Source organism: Microtus oregoni, unplaced genomic scaffold, assembly GCF_018167655.1.
Source record: "Microtus oregoni isolate MIOR12 unplaced genomic scaffold, Mior012 000025F_ref0000491, whole genome shotgun sequence".
In the NCBI taxonomy this organism is placed as follows: domain Eukaryota; kingdom Metazoa; phylum Chordata; class Mammalia; order Rodentia; family Cricetidae; genus Microtus; species Microtus oregoni.
The window spans coordinates 5,122,501-5,141,582 of record NW_024543084.1 but is presented as its reverse complement, the minus strand read 5'-3'; the positions used below and the strand labels follow the sequence as shown (position 1 = coordinate 5,141,582).

At 37.3% G+C, this 19,082-nt stretch overlaps 1 protein-coding gene across 1 annotated transcript in view; it reads right to left on the bottom strand.

Moving 5' to 3' along the window:
• Positions 1 to 19,082, bottom strand: part of Lrp1b (LDL receptor related protein 1B) — a 1,777,071-nt gene that overhangs the window by 734,362 nt on the left and 1,023,627 nt on the right. The window contains exons 11-12 of the mRNA XM_041674488.1: positions 18,994 to 19,082; positions 2,904 to 3,084 (exon numbers count right to left, since the gene is read on the bottom strand). The exon at positions 18,994 to 19,082 is cut by the window's right edge and continues 148 nt beyond it. Of these exons, the coding sequence (XP_041530422.1) occupies positions 2,904 to 3,084; positions 18,994 to 19,082 (270 nt within the window). The remainder of the gene's footprint in view (positions 1 to 2,903; positions 3,085 to 18,993) is intronic.

The following is a 19,082-nucleotide window of genomic DNA, read 5'->3' as shown; positions in this document are numbered from 1 at the left end:
GAATTTCTGCTAATTAAAATTATAACAATATTATATATATATATATATATATATATATATATACATACATACATACATACACTCATCCCTTACATACAAAGGGTATCTGGAAGTACATAGCTTGGATTTGTTGAGAATAATTATGCTCAAATTACAGTGTAATCAATGAATTCCTGAAATAAATAAGTCCTTAAAGTTGCCGCTGTCCTGGAAGTAAAAGTATTCATTTTCCCATTAAAGACTGAACTTGATTTATTGAAACAGTGTCTAGCGAATAGCTAATATGTGTGGTCTCACACTATAACTTCAGAGAACAGGGTATTATTCTGATCGTGGAAATTATTTATTCAACTGTGAACATACACCTCGGAGATGATGTTTTGAGAAGTCCAAACTAGAGAGCTATTGTTTGTATAGATGGTCCCATGTGCAATACTAGAAAGGACTAGGTTCACCTGTACCTGTTAGTGTAAGGGTTATTACCACTAGCTCTGTTCTTTCTGTAGCTCTATCCTGTTGTCGAGTTGCCACCTCTAGGCCTAATCCTTCAGTATCTCCTGCTGCCATGACTACCTCTGTCATTATTACTAAAGCTAAGATCCAAAGGAGCTTCCAATATGAAAATATGACTTTTATGTAGAAACAATTACTATTAATTTGTTCACTGAATGAGTTCAAACTCATTGCCTCACTGATAACATCTTTTTGATTACATCTTCCTTTCCTACCTGTTCTTTCCCTTGTCCCGCTCTCCATTTTACTCCTCTTCATTTTTATTATTTGCAAAATGTAAATTAACATGCACATTAAGGTTCATTGTACTATTTTCAAAGACATTTTGTTGTTAATTCTCCCTGAAGTCCTCTCCAACTTTTTTTCTCACCTTCCATGGTTTGATATTGTCCCACACAGTTATTTTCTGTTTCATGTCACCTGTGACCTGTACCTACCTTTCATTATTGCCTCTTTTCTTTCTGTGGTGGGCTTCCTTCTAATTCTCTAGCCTATTACCTCCACTTCTATGCATACATATATATAAACACAATCCAAAGGGACTCAGGAGACAATAGGAAAACATTGCCATTCTGAATCTGAGTCACCCTAGTGTATTTTCCAGCATTTTCATTTTGGAAATTTTATAATTTCATTTTCTTACAGCTAAATAAAACTGCATTATGAATATACTTCACATTCATTATCCATTCATCCGTTAATGGTTATCTAGGTTGGTTTCCTATCCTTGTTGTTGTGAATAGAGCAGCATTGTCATAGGTGGCCCAGTATCTGTCTGTAACTGTGTGGGTGTGTACCATTATATACAGCACACATTCCTGGAAGGCAGTTACTACCCTCCATGATAGGATAAGTTCCTTGGACTTTTAACTAAGGAAAGAAGTGATATTTTATTGATCCTAGAATTGTCTGATACTTTTGAAGAAGTGTATCCTTGCCTTCAATTATGAGTTCCCCTGTATACTCCTAAAAGCTCATGGTATGGGAGAACAAAAGAAAACACAAATTTCTCAGTCTGAAAATATTTCACTTAAATCCAAACATTGGAACTAAATTTCCTGGGCTAATACTTTCTTTTTACTGCTAAACACGTTTTCAGTAACTATTTGAATAAATTTGGCTCAGACTTCCATGACCACTCCTACTTCTTTCTAACCCAGTTTTCAGACATAAGTAAGATTAAGCTCTTTAAAACTCTGGTGAACTTGTCACCTCCAAGTCAATCCTTCCACTGAAGACAAAACACAAAGCTCTTATTCTCTCTACCACTTCATCTTCACCAAGAACATTTTGATTTAAGTGGGTTTAGACAACAGAAAATGAATCTTTCAGATAATTACGGAAGCCACACATGTATGTGTCAAAATGAAAGTATACTCATTTCTGTTGAAGTCACACACAGAATGATTCCTCTACTCCCTAGGTAGATGTGCCCTGCTTGTGTTTGAAGTTATTTAGAAGCTTCACTTCAGTGATCACAGTATACAATGGACACCTTGCACATTATTCATTTTTTAATGTATGCACCAGATCAAAAGAATAAGCACTTTTGATCATCTTTCCTTGGCATGGAAGTAAACATCCATACAAACACTAGGAACATAAAATACATAATTTATTCATTTAATGTTTAATTTCTGTAAGGAATTTTCACTTTTTAAATATTTTATAAATATGCTTTTTTGTTCATGCTATAGGTCTGAAGAATAAGATAAAATTATGGCATACAATATTTCATTCTGACCAAATACCACAAAACTATTTGGTGGTGTTCCCACGCAAGAAACGTTAAGTAAGCTTCAAATCACTCCAGACACATGCAAAGCAATAGAACAAAGAGGGTAAGAAACCTCTGTGGACAGGCTGCATGGGTTTATAATCACACTCTGTCACAATTGCATGGAATTGGATCCAGGCTCACTTATTCCTTTATTCACAGGAAGGGAATAAGAGCAGCAACCATCTGAAGGACTGATGTGGCTGTTAGAGACAGGAACATAGTAATGACCCTGACAAAATATCTAGTTCATAGTAGATGTCCAGAATGTGCCTTAGTTCTTAATACACAAAATCTAAATCTAAATCGTTAATCTAAAACTTTAACCAGTAGAGTCAATGCTTGTATGTTTACTTGCCCTAATGTCAGGTTGTCAAAAATAGTGTTTATTTGAAAATATTTAAGTAACATATTCTCTCTACAAGTAACTGTCTATTTTATTTAATTAATCATTTTTTGTCTAATATATTTTCTAGGAGAGAAACTCACCAAGTAAGTAAATTCTTTCTATCTGTCTATTCCTCAGGAGATACACCAATTCATATGAATCTAAAGAAAATTTGCCATTGTTAATATGTATAAAACAGAAAATATTCGAAGCAGGCTTACATACCCATTGACTGGATCAAGCACAATTCCTCTAGGATGGGACATTTCTCCCTCCAGCAGGGTTTTGCGGCTCTGAGAAGCCTTTTCCAGCCTGGCCACATTGATGGTTTTCCTTTGACCATCATTTGTCCAGTAGAGGTTATTTCCAATCCAGTCAACTGCAATGCCTTCTACATTATCCAGATCTATAAAAATGTAAGGACAATAAAAGACTAATCATACAATTTAAGTCAAATTTAGTTCCACCACTACTGATCTATTTAATGAAGAATCACAAGAACAAAACAAAACATCCTAAAACACACAAACAACAACAATCACAAAAGAACTGGATTTTAAGTTCTTTCTAGTTCAAGTTGGCATGTTGTGCTTTTTCATAGATTTTTTTTAAAAAAATTCTATTTTAAATACCTTGTTATACAAATCCCAGACCCTGTCTCATCACAAGGATTATAACATTATAAGTGTTCATAAACTGATTATATGCTGTTTTAACTGAATGCAAATATTTTGTAACAGAGAAGGCGATCTACAAAATAAAGGAAAACAGAAATGACATGAGCATAGAAGCGTAAGTAAAAATGTAGAAGTATGAATACAGACTTCTAAGAACACTTGCAAAACTTCTGAATATTTTGCACTTTAATAAAGAATTTCTCATATAATGTTTTTTTTTTATGAAATCTGACCCCTTTTCCTCCTCTTACGTTCTTCTGTCTCCCTCTATTTTTCGTTCTCAACTTCATGTGGTCTCTCTTTCTCTCTCTTGAACCCACTGAGTATACTTGGTGCTGCCTGTATGTGCATTGTAAGGACTCACCATAAATTTCTGAACGATACATGGATAAAGCAGAGATGCTAGAAAAAAACTTAACGTTCATCTGGTTCAAACCTTCTGTTTTACACAAAAGAAGTCCACACTTCAAAGCAAACTTGTGTGTTCATGGTTTCTGTCCACAAAGCTTCAGCCCTCCAGAATAACTTTGTAGGTTCATTTGCTTATGCTTAGGAAAATGGCTAATTATTCTGTATTTACCTGAGCACTTTCCTATTCTAATAGAGTGGAGAATAGCCATTTGCCCTTTTCTATTGATCATGTTTTTAGGGTGAATTTCAGAATCATATTCTATTTGAAATCAATATCAGTATAAACAGTCAAGATGGATGATCTAGTTTTTACAATTTCACTGTTGCCACCTGACTTGTAACTTTTATATTTTCTCACACAAAGCAGTCACTATCACTCTTAGATGGAAATTTCTTGACTTGCACTATAAATAAATCATCACACTGATCTCTTTATAGAGAGAAAGCAATAATAGTGTCTGCCCTGAAGCTATAACCCGGGGTAAAACAGCTGCTGCTCATGCACTGCGGTCATAACCAGTTCATAGCCTGCTGCTAGTCCTGCAGGGAGGTCATAATCGCATGGAACGCCAACTCTACTCCCTGAGATTGGGCAACTTCTTAGACCATCTTAGCTATTATCATTTTACTCCAGGAGGAGGAAGTACAGAGTCAAGAGAAATGCCATCCAGCCATCTAGAGAGCAGGATGTATAGAAAGTGAAGTAACAACCCATGAGCCATGTGGCACAGATTAGATAAAAAGTTTGGGTTAATTAAAGTGTAAGAGTTAACTAGTAATAGGCCTGAGTTATCAGCCGAGCATTTATACATAATACTAAGCCTCTGTGTCAACTATTTCGGCAGAGGAGGTTGGTACAAGAGAGCTCCATTTAATGAGTAGAGCTGTGCTTCATTTTGTTGTCAACTTGATTAGGCGACACCATACAAGCATTTAGTAAAATGTCAGTCTGCCTGTTGCCTTCACAGTAGATTTATTGAGATCCTTTTTATTTGCACTTAAATCTACAGAACTGAGTAAAACTGGCTACCCTCCACTATGTGGTTAATCTTATCCAATAAACTGAAAGCACTGACCAAGTTCCCCACAGACAGAGTGACTGGACTTGGAGGCTAGCTATGGATTCCAACTGTCTGACGGAATCATTGCTACCTACAATAATAATCTTACCAGCCTCCATTGTCAATTCTACAAATTGATTTCTTTTTATAACATAATTTCTTTAGTGATTCTTTAGGAATTTCACTTCATGTACCTCAATACACTAATTTCCAAGTCCCCCTGTATTTGTACTTCATCCTTGCAGCATTCCCCCAAACAAAAAACAAACAAGCAAAACCTTTTCACTTCTCCATCTTTCCGACCTGTCCAACACCTCTTTATTTATTTATTTATTTATTTATTTATTTATTTTTTTGGCATTGTGATCACTAGGAGTCACACAGTATACCCTTTTATCCAATCATTTTTACTTGCAAATGTTCATTGCATTGAGTCATTTGTCTGTTCAAGGCCTCCGGTTTCTGGTACACTATCATCAGTGGACCCGCACCAAAACTCCTCTTGGATATCCCACAACCAATCCAATCATGGACATCCTGTGGGTGTCATTTCACAGGACCAGTCCCTTCATGTACTAGAGCAGTTCATTATAGGGTGGATGTTATGATGGCCTACTCAAGGTACTGGATGTTTGCCTGGGTGGTAGCTAAACTGGCCAGTCCAGGGCCTGGAAGCCTCTTGCAAAGGGTGAGGTGTCCTAGCATAGCCCTCTGATTTCATCACACAAATTTGCTATGACCCCTTGCTGTAAGACAGGCTACAAACACCAACAAAGACCCCAGCTGCAGCAGTTTCTTGAGCCCAGACATGGCCTTCAGAAGTAGCTTGAGCTCTGATGACACCAGGGCTCTGATTGGCAGTTGAAGCCACAAAATGCCTCTTTTTCTGTCTTTCCCTCATTTCTCTCTTGCTGGATTTTTTGTGCTAGAGAACGCAACATTCTCACCATGTCTGTGATCAGAAAATGATTTCAGTTATTATCTAGGCAAAAGAACACTCTTCCCATTCACTCTTGAAAAGATTATATTACATGGGGCCAAGTAGCTGCTAATTTAAGTACTCCCTATAGCTACCCAGTGCTTACAAATTTTATTTTATGATAATACACTTAGAACTTCTGGATAACATCAGAGGCCTCATTGTAAATTAGGGGAAAGCCATTCCAATGGACAACTTTTTATTACCCAGTTTAGCCTTCTGATCAAGAGAAAACAAGGTTGAAATCCTATCACTTTCTTAAAAGTTAAACGACAGAGCTATTTTTGGATATTCATTTTACTTCCACACCTAGGTAATAATTTATAAAAATAAAATCCTTTGGAGCTTTGCACATCAATAACAAATTTCTCATTCTATCTCTCATTAGATGTAAAAGGCATATTTATCAGTAGACACTACAGTATTGTAGTTTCATAGATAGGCTTCCTTTGTATTTCCTAATGTGGTTTGGGGTTTTGTTCTTTGCTATATAAACATTAACAATACAACTGCATTGCTGTAACTAATAATTTTTAACTGAAATTTCAATGGAGAAAGAAGAAAAATTCATTGTGCATGGCAGGAAATACAGGACACAATAGTATACTGTTGAGTAAATCATACTTCCCATTAAATTTTAAGTTTGGATTAAAGACTAAAAACTGTATTATTCACCACACTTATAATTACTACAGCAAAGAGAAAATTTATTAGCCTATATGTCCGTGCATCTGGTGATTACTTACTTACCAAATTAAATTAAACAAAGACATACTTGCTTTAGAACTACATAAATATTTTGGAAGAAGGGAGACAGACAGAGTACACCTGTAAGTTATGTGCAGATGTGCTAACAGAAGCAAACTACTTTGGCAGGTCATCATTGCAAAAGTCTTCAGAGGCGTCTAAGAAAACACACACTCACCAAACATTTTTTTCACAGATATCCTTTTGAAAAAGAAGCAGGAAGAGGGGGGCAAAATTAATAACAAGATTAGGAAGCAGCTTGCTATTAATTCTTTATTTTAATGATGAAAGTAGCTAAAGAATGGTACATATGTTCCAACTTCTACATTAAACAAATAGCAGTAAGTGACTTAACAATTCGCTTAATAATCAATACAGAAAGCTTAAAACTTGTACTAGTGCTCAATGTATCTTCTCTACTTTCTGTGCAAATTTGAACACGGGATTGTAGAAGAGAATGCCCAACGGAGGTAAGAGTCAACACTAATGCTAGAGGGAAATTCAAATTTAAAACTCAAGGTTGGAAACACATGGGCTAAGAAACAAAGGGGTGTGAATATTGGCCTGTGCCAGCCAAACTGAACATATAAGAGGACAGGTAAAGTTTGAAGCCAGTGTCGATAGCTAGTCTGGTTGGCTCAAAAGAAACTGTGAAAATCACATGCAAGACAAAGTGGTCTTTCATATATAGTCTTTCTCCTGGTGTAGCTTATTGTAACACACTGAACTATCAGCAAGGGTGGATTTTAGTCACTTTAATCCACTGGTTATAGAAAAGAGACCACACAAGACCACCATTTGACAAGGAGTAAAACATGAAGTAATGAAGAAAAACGAAAGCCACATCTGGAAAACTGTGATAAGAGTTAGGCTATTTATACACAGTAAAGAAAAAAGGCCCATGATAAAGTACAAGCTGGTCAGGGAAGAATGAAAACCGAAGGGCATCCTTTAATTAGTGGCTAGCAGAGCCTGCCAAGGTCTGTGACCAGCAACACATGCAAAATCTTCCAAGGCGGGCATCTAGCAGATGGGTCAGCAGATGATTCTAGAAGTCAGAGAGAAATGGAGCATCAGAGCATCACGATTCCCTTCATTTAACAAGCAACATATGAATAGTATTTAGTCCTTTCCCTGTTTCAGCCTGGGAGCGTGCACAGAGGATGTGATCCCTCCACCAGTTGAAATATTTTAAATGCACAGAGAATTAGCCAATCTCAATAGAAATCCCTGCAGTCTTTGTCCATTTCCCACTCTCAGTGCCTTCCTCTTACACTTGCTTGTATAAGAACTCTGATTTATTCATGCTCATTTAAAGCTCTGCCTCTAACAAAACGCTTCTTTAAAGCTGACCTTTGCTTTCTAGGAATACATGACCAGTACTGAAGTCATCGATCCATTGGAAATGCTATGTGACTATGAGCATTTGTACCCCACTCCTGAGACATATCCGCAGAAGACAAGAAAGACCCTCTTGCTCTCTGGGGACTCTAAAATTAGCCAAATATGACATATTACACTGATGGATGGCTTCTAGTTTGTTGTTTTATAGCTTATGGACTATAAAAAGCTTAGATTTAAATTTTATTTTGTTTAATGAGCATGACTAGTTTTTATTTGATGAATATTTGTGTTTCTGTATACATATGTGAATTGTGTGTGTGTGTGTGTACTACATACACAGTGTTGAACACTCTAGAACTGGAGTTATGATAGATTGTAAAGCACCATGGGGTGCTCAGGACAAAACTTAGGGTAAGAGCAATATAAGTGATCTTAACTCCTAAGCACTTCTTTCTTTACCTCCTAGAAGCATACTTTGATGACAACTTTAATGCTATTCAATTACATAGAACTAATGAGAGAAAATGGATAATGAATGAAGAGAACAATGAGTTCTATCAATCTTTTTAGGGCAGGGGTTCAAATGTATTGTTTAATTGTTAATCTGAACTAGAACAATCCTGGCTTGCAACTGTAGTGCCATGCAGTTAGGAAGTAAATACAATTCTTGTCAAGCAGCAAAATTATTGAATAGAATAATTGATAATTATTTCAATCCCTTTAGTTTTGTTTAGTTTAGTCTATGTATGTTTTTAACATCTATCTACTAATATATGCCCAGGACTTAGCACTTCCTGGAATTGGCAAGGGCCAGGTGCAATTGTTTACTTTCTGTTGCTGCAATAAGCCTCTCTGAATATAAACAACTTGAAGAGAAAGGTTTATTTAATTTACATATCCATGTCACCATCATTGCCAAACAGGAAGGAACTTAAAGAAGGTATTGAAGTGGAGACCACCACTTCAAGTCTAGTGAGAGATCCTATCTCAAAAAACAAGATACAGAGATGAAGAATAGCACCAGAACTTGACCAGGAACTTCCACACAAATGCACACATACATGAACATGCCTGCACTCATGAAAAATCTTTAAAAATTGAAATTTGATATTTTATACACAACTGTCTTAAAGCTAATGACGTATGAGCCACACCCTTATGTTACCTCAGTGCACCTGATTTTCACAATTCCCAATTTGGTTTCAAATGAAAATGTTATACAGACCAAAATAATTTTTTTTTTCTTGTCAAAGCCTCAGTTTATTAGAGACGGGGTACAACTTTTATAGGGTAAAGAGTTGGGGGGTGGGCACAGGGGCCTGGGCTCTTGCCGCGTGGTTCACGTTGGTCACATGGTCCGAGCTGGTCACGTAGGCAGGAGGTTGTCTTCGGTCAGGTCACTGTAGGCCAAAAAGTCGCGAGTTGACACACCTAGATCCCTAGATAGTTTGGAATGTGGGGTGGGTTCCGCTAACAGATAGCTCTCATTAACAGCCAATTTGGGTGTGGGGTAGGCTCTGTCAATAGAACTATTCCTAACACAATTAAGGGTGTGGGGTTCTCTGCAGACTCCCCAGGGTGATGGTTCCTGTAATGATTTTAGGAGGAAATTGGCTCCTAACAGATCCCCCTTTCTTTTATAAAGACAGGCAGCTATTAAGTGAAGGGCATCAGGTCAGAGTCCAACCATGGTGTCAGATCTAAAGGAGAAGGGACTGGGACAAGGAGAGACCCTCCTCTCGAATGGTGAAGCAATTTACCTCTCCTGGGAACAGAGGGGTGCCTTATGATTCTTAGGTCGAGTGGGGACCAGGTCTTTATCCCGCTTACCCGTCCTAGGATTCCCAGTATCCTGTCTTAGGTTGGGGGATTTCCTGCCACAAGTCACCCGTCCTTGGAGCTCCTCAAATGAGAGTATCTAGCGAGATTTAAAGTAAACAGATCACAGGGCGCCCTGGCTTAGGCTATGTGGAGGGCACTCCTCGTGCCTGGCACCATGCCATTGTTGAGCCGGTTTCTACAACCTCTGTATGGTGTGCTGTTCAGGCGAGGATCCACACTAACTCCTGTCATTGGGCCCCTGCGTCTATCATTAATAAAAAGACTGTGAGGAGCTCCTCAAACAAAATATAATGATATAATTTTGGGCACCAATATGTATGTGCCCACTGTAAACATAATCAACCATGTAGCTAGAGAGATCACTGATTGGTAAGAGTCAAGAGTCAATCATTTAGGCCAGAATTTAGGTCCTCCTCAACTCACAATGAGGAGGAAGACAGCTCAAAACTTCAACTTCAATTCCAAGGGGTCCATTGACCTTCTTTTCTTCTCTGTACTTACCCCCAAAATACATGTAAAAATATACTCATAAAACATAAATAAAATAAATCAAAAAGGAAAATAAAAACTTATCATGAATCAATTTTTTTTCACATTAACTGGTTAAGACATTCTGGAAAATGTACAGATGGTTTTGAAGATTAAGGAGCACTGTAGCACAATTAGCCACAAAAGAACTATCTTTATTTAGAAAAGCATTGCCACACAAACATAGGTTGAAGATAATCCTTTGTGGAAAGATTCTGGGGAAATAGTTAAATAACCAAAACATAAAATGAACTAAAATGTCTTTCTTTTATAAGTAAGAAAACCTTAGGATTACTTATGTTAAAGCCATAATGATTGAAGTAGTCCACTGATGTCAATATGAAAAAAAAAATTCACTCGGACATTAGAAAAGTCATGTATTTAGACCTACTCACAACTGCACTGCACTTTGTAAAACAGTACCATTTCAATTTGAGTAGATATAAATGGATATAATCTACAAATTTAAAATAGTAGGTACAGGTAAAACATGCTCTGCGTCTCTACAACTACTGATTTTCTATAATTTTTTTTTACATTTCTTCAAAAATAATTAATCTACTTGCCTAGGTATAATGTTTTCAGTTGAGTGTGCTTACTATCAGCATGTGTACACAGAGAACCAGATTTGTCTTCTGACTGGCACTTCCCCATAAAAAACACAGCATCCTTCTGGGCAAATATTTATATCATTTCTAATTTCTTTATTCATACAAACATGCTGATTTAAAAAACATATGTATTCATGTAAAACAAATGATTAATGTTGGGATTAATAGGCTGAACAATATGTAAAACTTATATCCTTCTCAATGGTGCAGGGCACAAAATCTCCTGAACTTTCATCTATCCCCTTAAATTAATCATAATTATTTTATCTTACAGATGTGGAGAAGGGAATTTTCTTGTCTGAACTCAGCTTTCTAAAATTAATAAGCTACTAAAGATTTCCCTGAGCCTGTGTGGAAACACCCTTCACAAACCCTGGTGCGGCTGTTTTCTAACACCACCTGTAACAATCTATGCCATAATGTTTTGTTTTTACTCTTACATTGAAAATTTTGTCAAGGTATCCCTCTGCATTTGTACTTGCTCATGGTCTATTTTATTGTGAAAGCAGGCAAATTTGGAATTTACATTTTTAAATATTTCTGGATTTTTATCCTGCCTTAAAAATGGTCTGCAGCTTAATATTATAAAATAACATTTTCCTTAAATTTTACCTTGTTTTTTGGTATGTTCCTTAGATTTGAGACAAAGAATAATTGAGGACCTAAAACTCTGAAACTTTTATTACCCCAAATGGAAACATCCCAGTTCCATTTCTGGGTGCTCCTGGGGGGTATAATTAATGTCTGGCATGTGTATTGGATGGATTCAGCTAGTTATTAAACTGCATTAATTACCTTGCCAACTCCTCTTGTTTCTATTAATATTAATACATTTTTAGGACAAGTGGTTTTTCTCTAAACCTTTTTTTCAAGTTTATCACAGCACTGCAATTCCAGTCTGGGGTCTCAGTTGTTCTGTCGGTCTTCGCCACCAGCATTGTAGGTTGGGTTTGCTCTTTCCTCCTGAAAGCTGATGGCTCACATTTGGATTTCTCAGTGCTGATCCTAAGTTTAGTTAAGAATAAATTTGGAGTAATTTTATGGATATAGACTACAAAAAGTTGATTTGCTTGCTCACCCTTGCATCCAGTCATCAATTCATTTGATGGCTGACAAGTCCATTCAACAAAGGTACAGATTTTTAAACACAATGAATGCTCTTTTCACAAGGACTTGATGCTCACTTTCTTGCTGTTATGCACATCTAAATGTTTTTATAAGCAAATGATGGCTATTTTAATATCAAATAAACACCTTATTTTGCAATGCTGCAGGAGATGGATACTAATTGTACCATCTCTTTAATAAAAAATCCCAGCATTTTATTTTCTAATAATGTAATCTATAAAAGATTTTTTTTTCTGTTATAGAGTGAAAACTCTCAGTTCTCATTTTACTTTTTCTGTTAAAGTTGTACAAAATAAACTAATTGAAACCATATGACCCCTAATTTGCATCAACCAAAATGCCTTTACTGCGTAGACTGAGAGCCTTAGAAAGCATCACCAGGGGTTCCCATCCACTAAAAACAAAACTGCATTCTAATTTACTCTAATGGAAAGGTGAAGGAGATAAAAACAGTTTAAAAATATCTCCACGTTGTTTTTCAAATTCCCATTTGCATTCTAGGGTTTGAAGTGAAAGCATTCAGAGCTCATGCACAGGCATGACGCTGAAAACTACAGGGACCACGGAAACACATGAAAGAGGAGGAAGACCCGAGCTTTGTAAGATTACAGCTTTCCTTGACTTTGAATAAAGCAGAGATCCACAGGATGATGGGAAGGGCCACAGGCCTCTGACAGGAACAGCAAGAGCCATGAAGTGTTGTTCTGTGGTAGGGCACAGTGGTAAAGGCAATGGTCTTGAAAGCAGAAAAATTTAAAAGCTAAAATAGGAAAGAATTCTTGAAAGTAAATGTGGTTTGATGTGTGAGTTTAGTGTCCCCGAGAACCCCTGACACAAAGAATTCCTTCAACTGAGTTCACAGACAAAGGCTAAAAGCAGAACAGGAAACCTTTGAGAGACCCCTGAGTGTCTCACAGACAAGAAACTCAATCCATCCCTCAGACTCACTCAGCTCATGTACAAAAGAAAGCAGCTAAACCACCAGGGAAGGGTGAGGAGACCTTTCTACCCACCAGGACAGGACAAAGAACATCCCTTTGTGAGGGGTGCAGAAATAGTTAGCTGCAGTTAGCAAAAGGCACAGGGAACCTCCTCGCAAGGAAGGGGATATATAAAAAAACCCTCAAAGGTGAGCTGCCCTCAAGGAGGGTAGAAGTCAAGCCCCTTGTTTCTGAGGAGGAGATGGGCACACCACTGCACCGACCAAACCTTCTTAGTACTGACAAGGCAACACTAGCTGAATGATAGGAAAAGAACAAGAAATACCATCAAAAACCATGGACTTTCAGAGACAAGAAGTCACAAGCACAGTGCTCCATGTACTTTGGTCAAGAAGTGAAATTAGAGAGAACCAGCTATAATCCCCATGAAAGATCCTGAGCACAGACATAATTGACGGCTGTCATTCAAAAAGATCGTTTATCTTCTTTTTCCATTTTCTTATTTCTTAACTTTTAAAGATAGAATTCCTACTCCATTGCCAAAGTTAGCCCTGAAGTTCTGGTCTCAGACAATCTTCCTGCCTCAGGTGAGATTAGAAGCTTACCCCCATGACATTTGGCCAAAAAAATTAAAATGATATAATTAATTTTAAAGCTATCCTAGACTCATAAAGAAATCTGCTTAGAGCGTGACTAGTTCATATAAAGCTATTCTTATTTCCTTACCACAGTCCACCAGGGCTGAAAGGGGAAGAGGCCCACAAAGCAGAGAACAAGTTAGCAGACTGCAGTGTCGATGAGGGATGCAGGTGAGTCAGAGCACTGGGAGAGGAATTAAATCTGTGAGCAACGCCAGCCTTTCAGAGAGCCCCACAAATGGGGCACAGAGCAGCCTTGTTGATGTACTGGGCTTCAATTTTCATACTTGTCTGTATCATGAGACACACATTCTAGTATCAAATCAAGGTTGTACTTCATTTTAAAATCACTGGTGAAACTCTTTTGTTTTGTTTATTTTGTTGTTTGGTTGGCTTCAGTATGGTTGTGACGGGGAAAAAGGGAATTAACTAAATTTTGCATTGGGCAGGAAACCGTATTGATCGTAATGGTTCTGTTTAGAGATTATATATAATATATATATATATATATATATATATATATATATATATATTATTTAGGTCATAGGGCAAAGTGTTCAGCACACACACAAACATGACCAATAAGCATTCCCCCAAGTGTTTTAGTATTCTGCTTATCATACTAGAAATGTAATAATAATGACAATAAACATCTTTCTTGTTTCCAATTTTTATGTTTAACACATACTCTTACTATATAACCTTACTGGAATCAAACTTATTAACCTCCTGTCTAAGCCTCTGAAGTGCCGGGGTTGTAGTTGTGTAGCACAGTCTGGTGGGAATAGATTTGTTTATAGAAGCCTCTAGAGTGCTTTGGAGCCTGAGCCTTGTGTAAAGTTAACAATGCACTGTATTTGGGTGGTCCAGCATTTGCCACCTGAGCCCAGGAGGTATTCACAAAGCTGTGGCCTGATCAGAGCTTCAACTTATGAATGACTGCAATGGTCAACAGATTATCTGGAGGGCAACTCAGAGCGGAACACTGGACTGTCCATTGCAGGACCTTCCAGTACCAAGGAAAGAACAGGAGCGAATCCAGATGAGAGCCAATGATGGGTCTAGTCAATTTCCATGTCTACACCTAGCTTTCTCTGTGTGTGTGTCATCAAATCTGTGTTCAGCTATCAAGGCTACCCTAGCAAACCAGCTCCACCCAGCTATGTTCTTGCTCTATTATTTTGTTCATTTTTTTCTTCTTTCCTTTCTTTGTCCCTTCCTTCTTTTCTGATGGAGGAAGGTCATTGGCCAATAAAGAAACTGCTTGGACCTGTGGGTGGAGTAAACAGAACAAAATGCTGGGAGGAAGAGGAAGTGAGGTCAGAGTCTCAACAGCTCTCCTCTCTGGAGCAGACGCCTGAGAGAGACGCCATGCCCCGCTCCCGGGATGAAGCTCCGACCCAGGATGGACATAGGCTAGAATCTCCCTGGTAAGCGCACCTTGGGGTGCCATACACAGATGATTAGAAATGGGCTAAATTAATATGTGAGAATTAGCCTAGAAGAGAATGGGCCAAGCAGTGTTTAAAAGAATACAGTTTCCATGTAATTATTTTGGGTAAAGCTAGCCGTGGAGGCGGCTGGGTGCTGGGGATGCAGCCCCACCGCTCCTATTACTACAGATCGAGCAGGCGGCCAGGGTGCTGGGAACGCAGCCCTGCCTCTTCCTATTACTACACTTTTCTTACTTCTTTTCTTCCTTTCTTCCTTTGTTTCTTTTTCTTCTGTTTAGTCTTTTTTCTTTACATTCTTACCTTTTACCTGTTTTGTTTTTTTCCTTTTTCATTCCTCCGTATCTTGTCTGGTTTGCAGGGTCTGTGTCATCTGATAATACATAATTCTCTTTTTCTATTCAGCCTATCATTGGTCAAATCCCCTTCACTCCTCACTTTTCCTGCCCTACAGATCTTCAGAGTATTTTTCTCTTCTCTCTACCTCTCTCTATCATGATGCTATCAACCACTAGTCTTACTGTGTTTTTTCTTTTTTTTTCTTTTTGACTTATAACCTCTCTCAGTTGCTGATATAAATAGCAAATAATCCTAACATCGTACCTTTATTTCTTAAAATAAATTATGTTTAAAGAGTGATTATTGTATATAGAAGTTTAGTATGTTTTTATAAGTCTGCCTCTGGATAGTGATTTGTTACAGTGGACAGAAGAATATAGATTCTAGTGTCCTGAACACCATCTTACTAAGAAAATAGATACCTCAACTCTCCTACACAATATTACTTCCAAAATACTGCAAATACTTTCACTAAGTGATTTAAGGTAGCCTATGAGAAAAATACAAGTAACATTGATTAAAAAGGACAATCTATCCTCTACCAAGTATACCTACCCTAGGATACCTGCCCCTGAGAGAACAATGACAAATTTGTCCAAATAAATAAGGAACTGAATGAATTCCAAACAAAAACAAATAGCTGAATGAAATCAGGGTAGAAAACAAATAATTAGATAAAGAATGAGAAATACTGTAGAAAGTCAAAAAACAAATACTGAAGAAATTGTGCTTAGAATGAAAAACTCACTAAGAACAGTTCAGTGGAACGTGTCACCAGCAGAATGGATTATAAGGAGGACTGAAGGGCAAGGCATCCAGATGACACAGAGTAAGTGTTACATCGTCTCAAGGACAAGTGTGTGTGTGTGCGTAAATATATATATATATTTACACACGTATATGGATATATATTTACAACATATATGTATATATTTATACATATATATTTACACACATATATGTATACATATTTACACACACATACACACACACACACACACACATGTATGCTTCAGCATTGCCAGGGCATACGTAAATTTCATGTTTATATATATATATATATATGTGTGTGTGTGTGTGTGTGTGTGTGTGTGTGTAGATATATGTGTGTGTATAGACACACACAATTATGGGGATAAAAGAAACAGAATTCCATACAGAGATAAGCAGAATATTTCAAGAATCATAACAGAAAAAAATTTTCCAATCTATTGAAAGAAAACCCATTCAAAAAGAAGAGGCATATAGAAGAGAACAGAAAAGAAAATGACCATGTCATATCACAGTTAAAATAGTAACTATACAAAATAAGACAGTGTGTTAGCAGCCTCAAATGAAAGCATCAAGTCACATCGGAAAGCCAATTGATCCTAACAACAGACAGCTCTCCACAGAAGCATTAAAATCAAGTGGGGCACAGAAGTGTGTAGTGCAGGTTGTGAAGGTCCACATTTGCCAACACAGGCTACAATACCCAGAAAAAAAAAAAAACCTGTGGTTTGCCAATGTAAGTTTAGGCTTTTTCATGTCCGTATTACATTATAATTAGGGTTTTTACTCTTTCTAAAAGAAAATGTAAAACTTCAACTAAAAAAGGAACTAAGCTGCCGTGTCTTTTGAAGAATATGCCTGTTAAGTATTCACGTCTGAGAGTGCTGCTGCAGAGTCTTGCAGCTGTCAGCTCTGAGGTTAGGAGTGAAGGGATGATCCTGATAGTGCGGTGGTTGTGGTGCCCATCTCTGCTGTTATGTGCAGAGCCACCAGCCTCTCTGATAAGGTAGTCATCTCAATTCGGGTTATCGATGGGCACCTCTAGTCAGAGCTCAGACAGACACTTTAAAAGGAAAGTAAGACCCTCTCTGTTATATTTTTATTCCTCCTGAAAGATTCTTTGGAAAGCAAAATATCCCCAACAATCTACTTGGCTAATAGTGCAAGTCACTTTCTCAAAATGTGATATCCCATTTCTGAGACCAGTAGCAAGAAGCTTCTGCCAGAGTCAATGCAAGTAAAACGTTTAATAAAACCTCTTGTGAATACAAAAATCGTGGGTGACATATTTCCTTATTCAGGAAGCCATTTTTAAAATGTGAAACTGCCACATATTTCATTTTGAAACTTCATTTGCCTCTCTTGGAGAGTGAATTTTTTGTCATTGGTAATTTGACTTGAACCATAGCTAAGCTGAGTGAATCATCTTCCAATGAATCTCTGGTTCTGTTTCACAGACTCATCTGGATGTTTCTGGGCTCTCTTGTTCAGTTTGTATGTTCTCTGGCTCCGTGTGCATCCTACCTCTGGATAATAGGTTTTCTTAAAATATAACTTTACTCACACTTTTTCTTGTGTCAGAAATCCTTTTCACTTTTTCATTTTATGCAAACCCCTTCACCTTACCTTCAATGTTCTTCATCATATCCATTTCTACTTTGCATGTATCTTCTGTTACTATTATCTGCAAATTGAACTGCCAAAATAGTGATCCATTGAGATCATCCATCCTATTTCTGGAGAATATTTCTCCATACATTTCTGGCTGCATAAATGCTTTCTCTCTGCTTTTAATATCGCGTCTCTTGAGGGTGTACCCCACAAATGGCTTGGTATATAAGGGGTCTCTGAACATATTCAAGTAAGGGTGTCTACCACTTCCTGTAGATGCCCATTGCCTAGACAATCCCCATGAACCTCATGTTTTTTGGGGGTAGGGAGATCAGCTTGGACCCAAAAATTGCATATTGTAATGCTTTAAATTTTCCATGTGTTTATATCGTCCATGAAGTTTGCCATTTCTGAAAAATTACTTTTTACTTTTAACTCACACAATAGGCTAGAAACTGTACTTCATAAACATTCAGTTAATGACTCTTAGAGATTTCGATTCAAGAACTGTGTAGGCTTTATGCATGAGGAAAATGAGACCCAGAATTATGATAGGAAGTTACTCAATCATGTGTTGGTTTAGCATTAAGATATTTTTCTATCTTTAATAATGGTATTTCGTTGGCTGTTTCTAAAACTATTTTATATTGGTTTGAGCAGAGTGCATGCATGTGAGGTGTACAAAATACTACATTTGTTACATTTGTATTGATAAATTAAAGTAAGTATATCTTTATGTTTCTGTAAAGATATTTGCTACTTCAAGAGCACAGCTTTACAACTGCCTTTTAACAGATAGAATAAGAAAGAGTACACAGGAATTTGATGACAATAGGAACACTGGTGCTCTTATTGAGATAGGCAGTTTTCTAATAAGAACCGATACTACAGAATTCTTTGACACCCTGTTAAATGTGATACTGTACCATGAAGTCTATAACGGCATCATTGTAATTCCACGTTTTACCGAAAAGTGAACAATATCACTATTTACTTACTGTAGTGTTTAAGATGTAGTAGACAATTCAAGTTTCATTTCTCAATGACATATTAGCATACAGAATTGGAAAACTGTAGACATTAGTGTCACCGAGATGATAAAAAAAAATTATAAAATACTCTTCAAAGAATAAGAAGAATATGGAATCTACTTAGAACCATGAAACACACTAGATGTCGCCTTTCAAAGGCCTTTATCTGTGAGCAGCTTGAAGTTAATGTCACAGTGTCACTTACCGTCTTTCAGGATGGTTTCTCGCTCTGTGCCATCTATCTTCTGCCGGCCAATTAGAAAACTGGCGGTGTCAGCAAAGTAGATATAATTA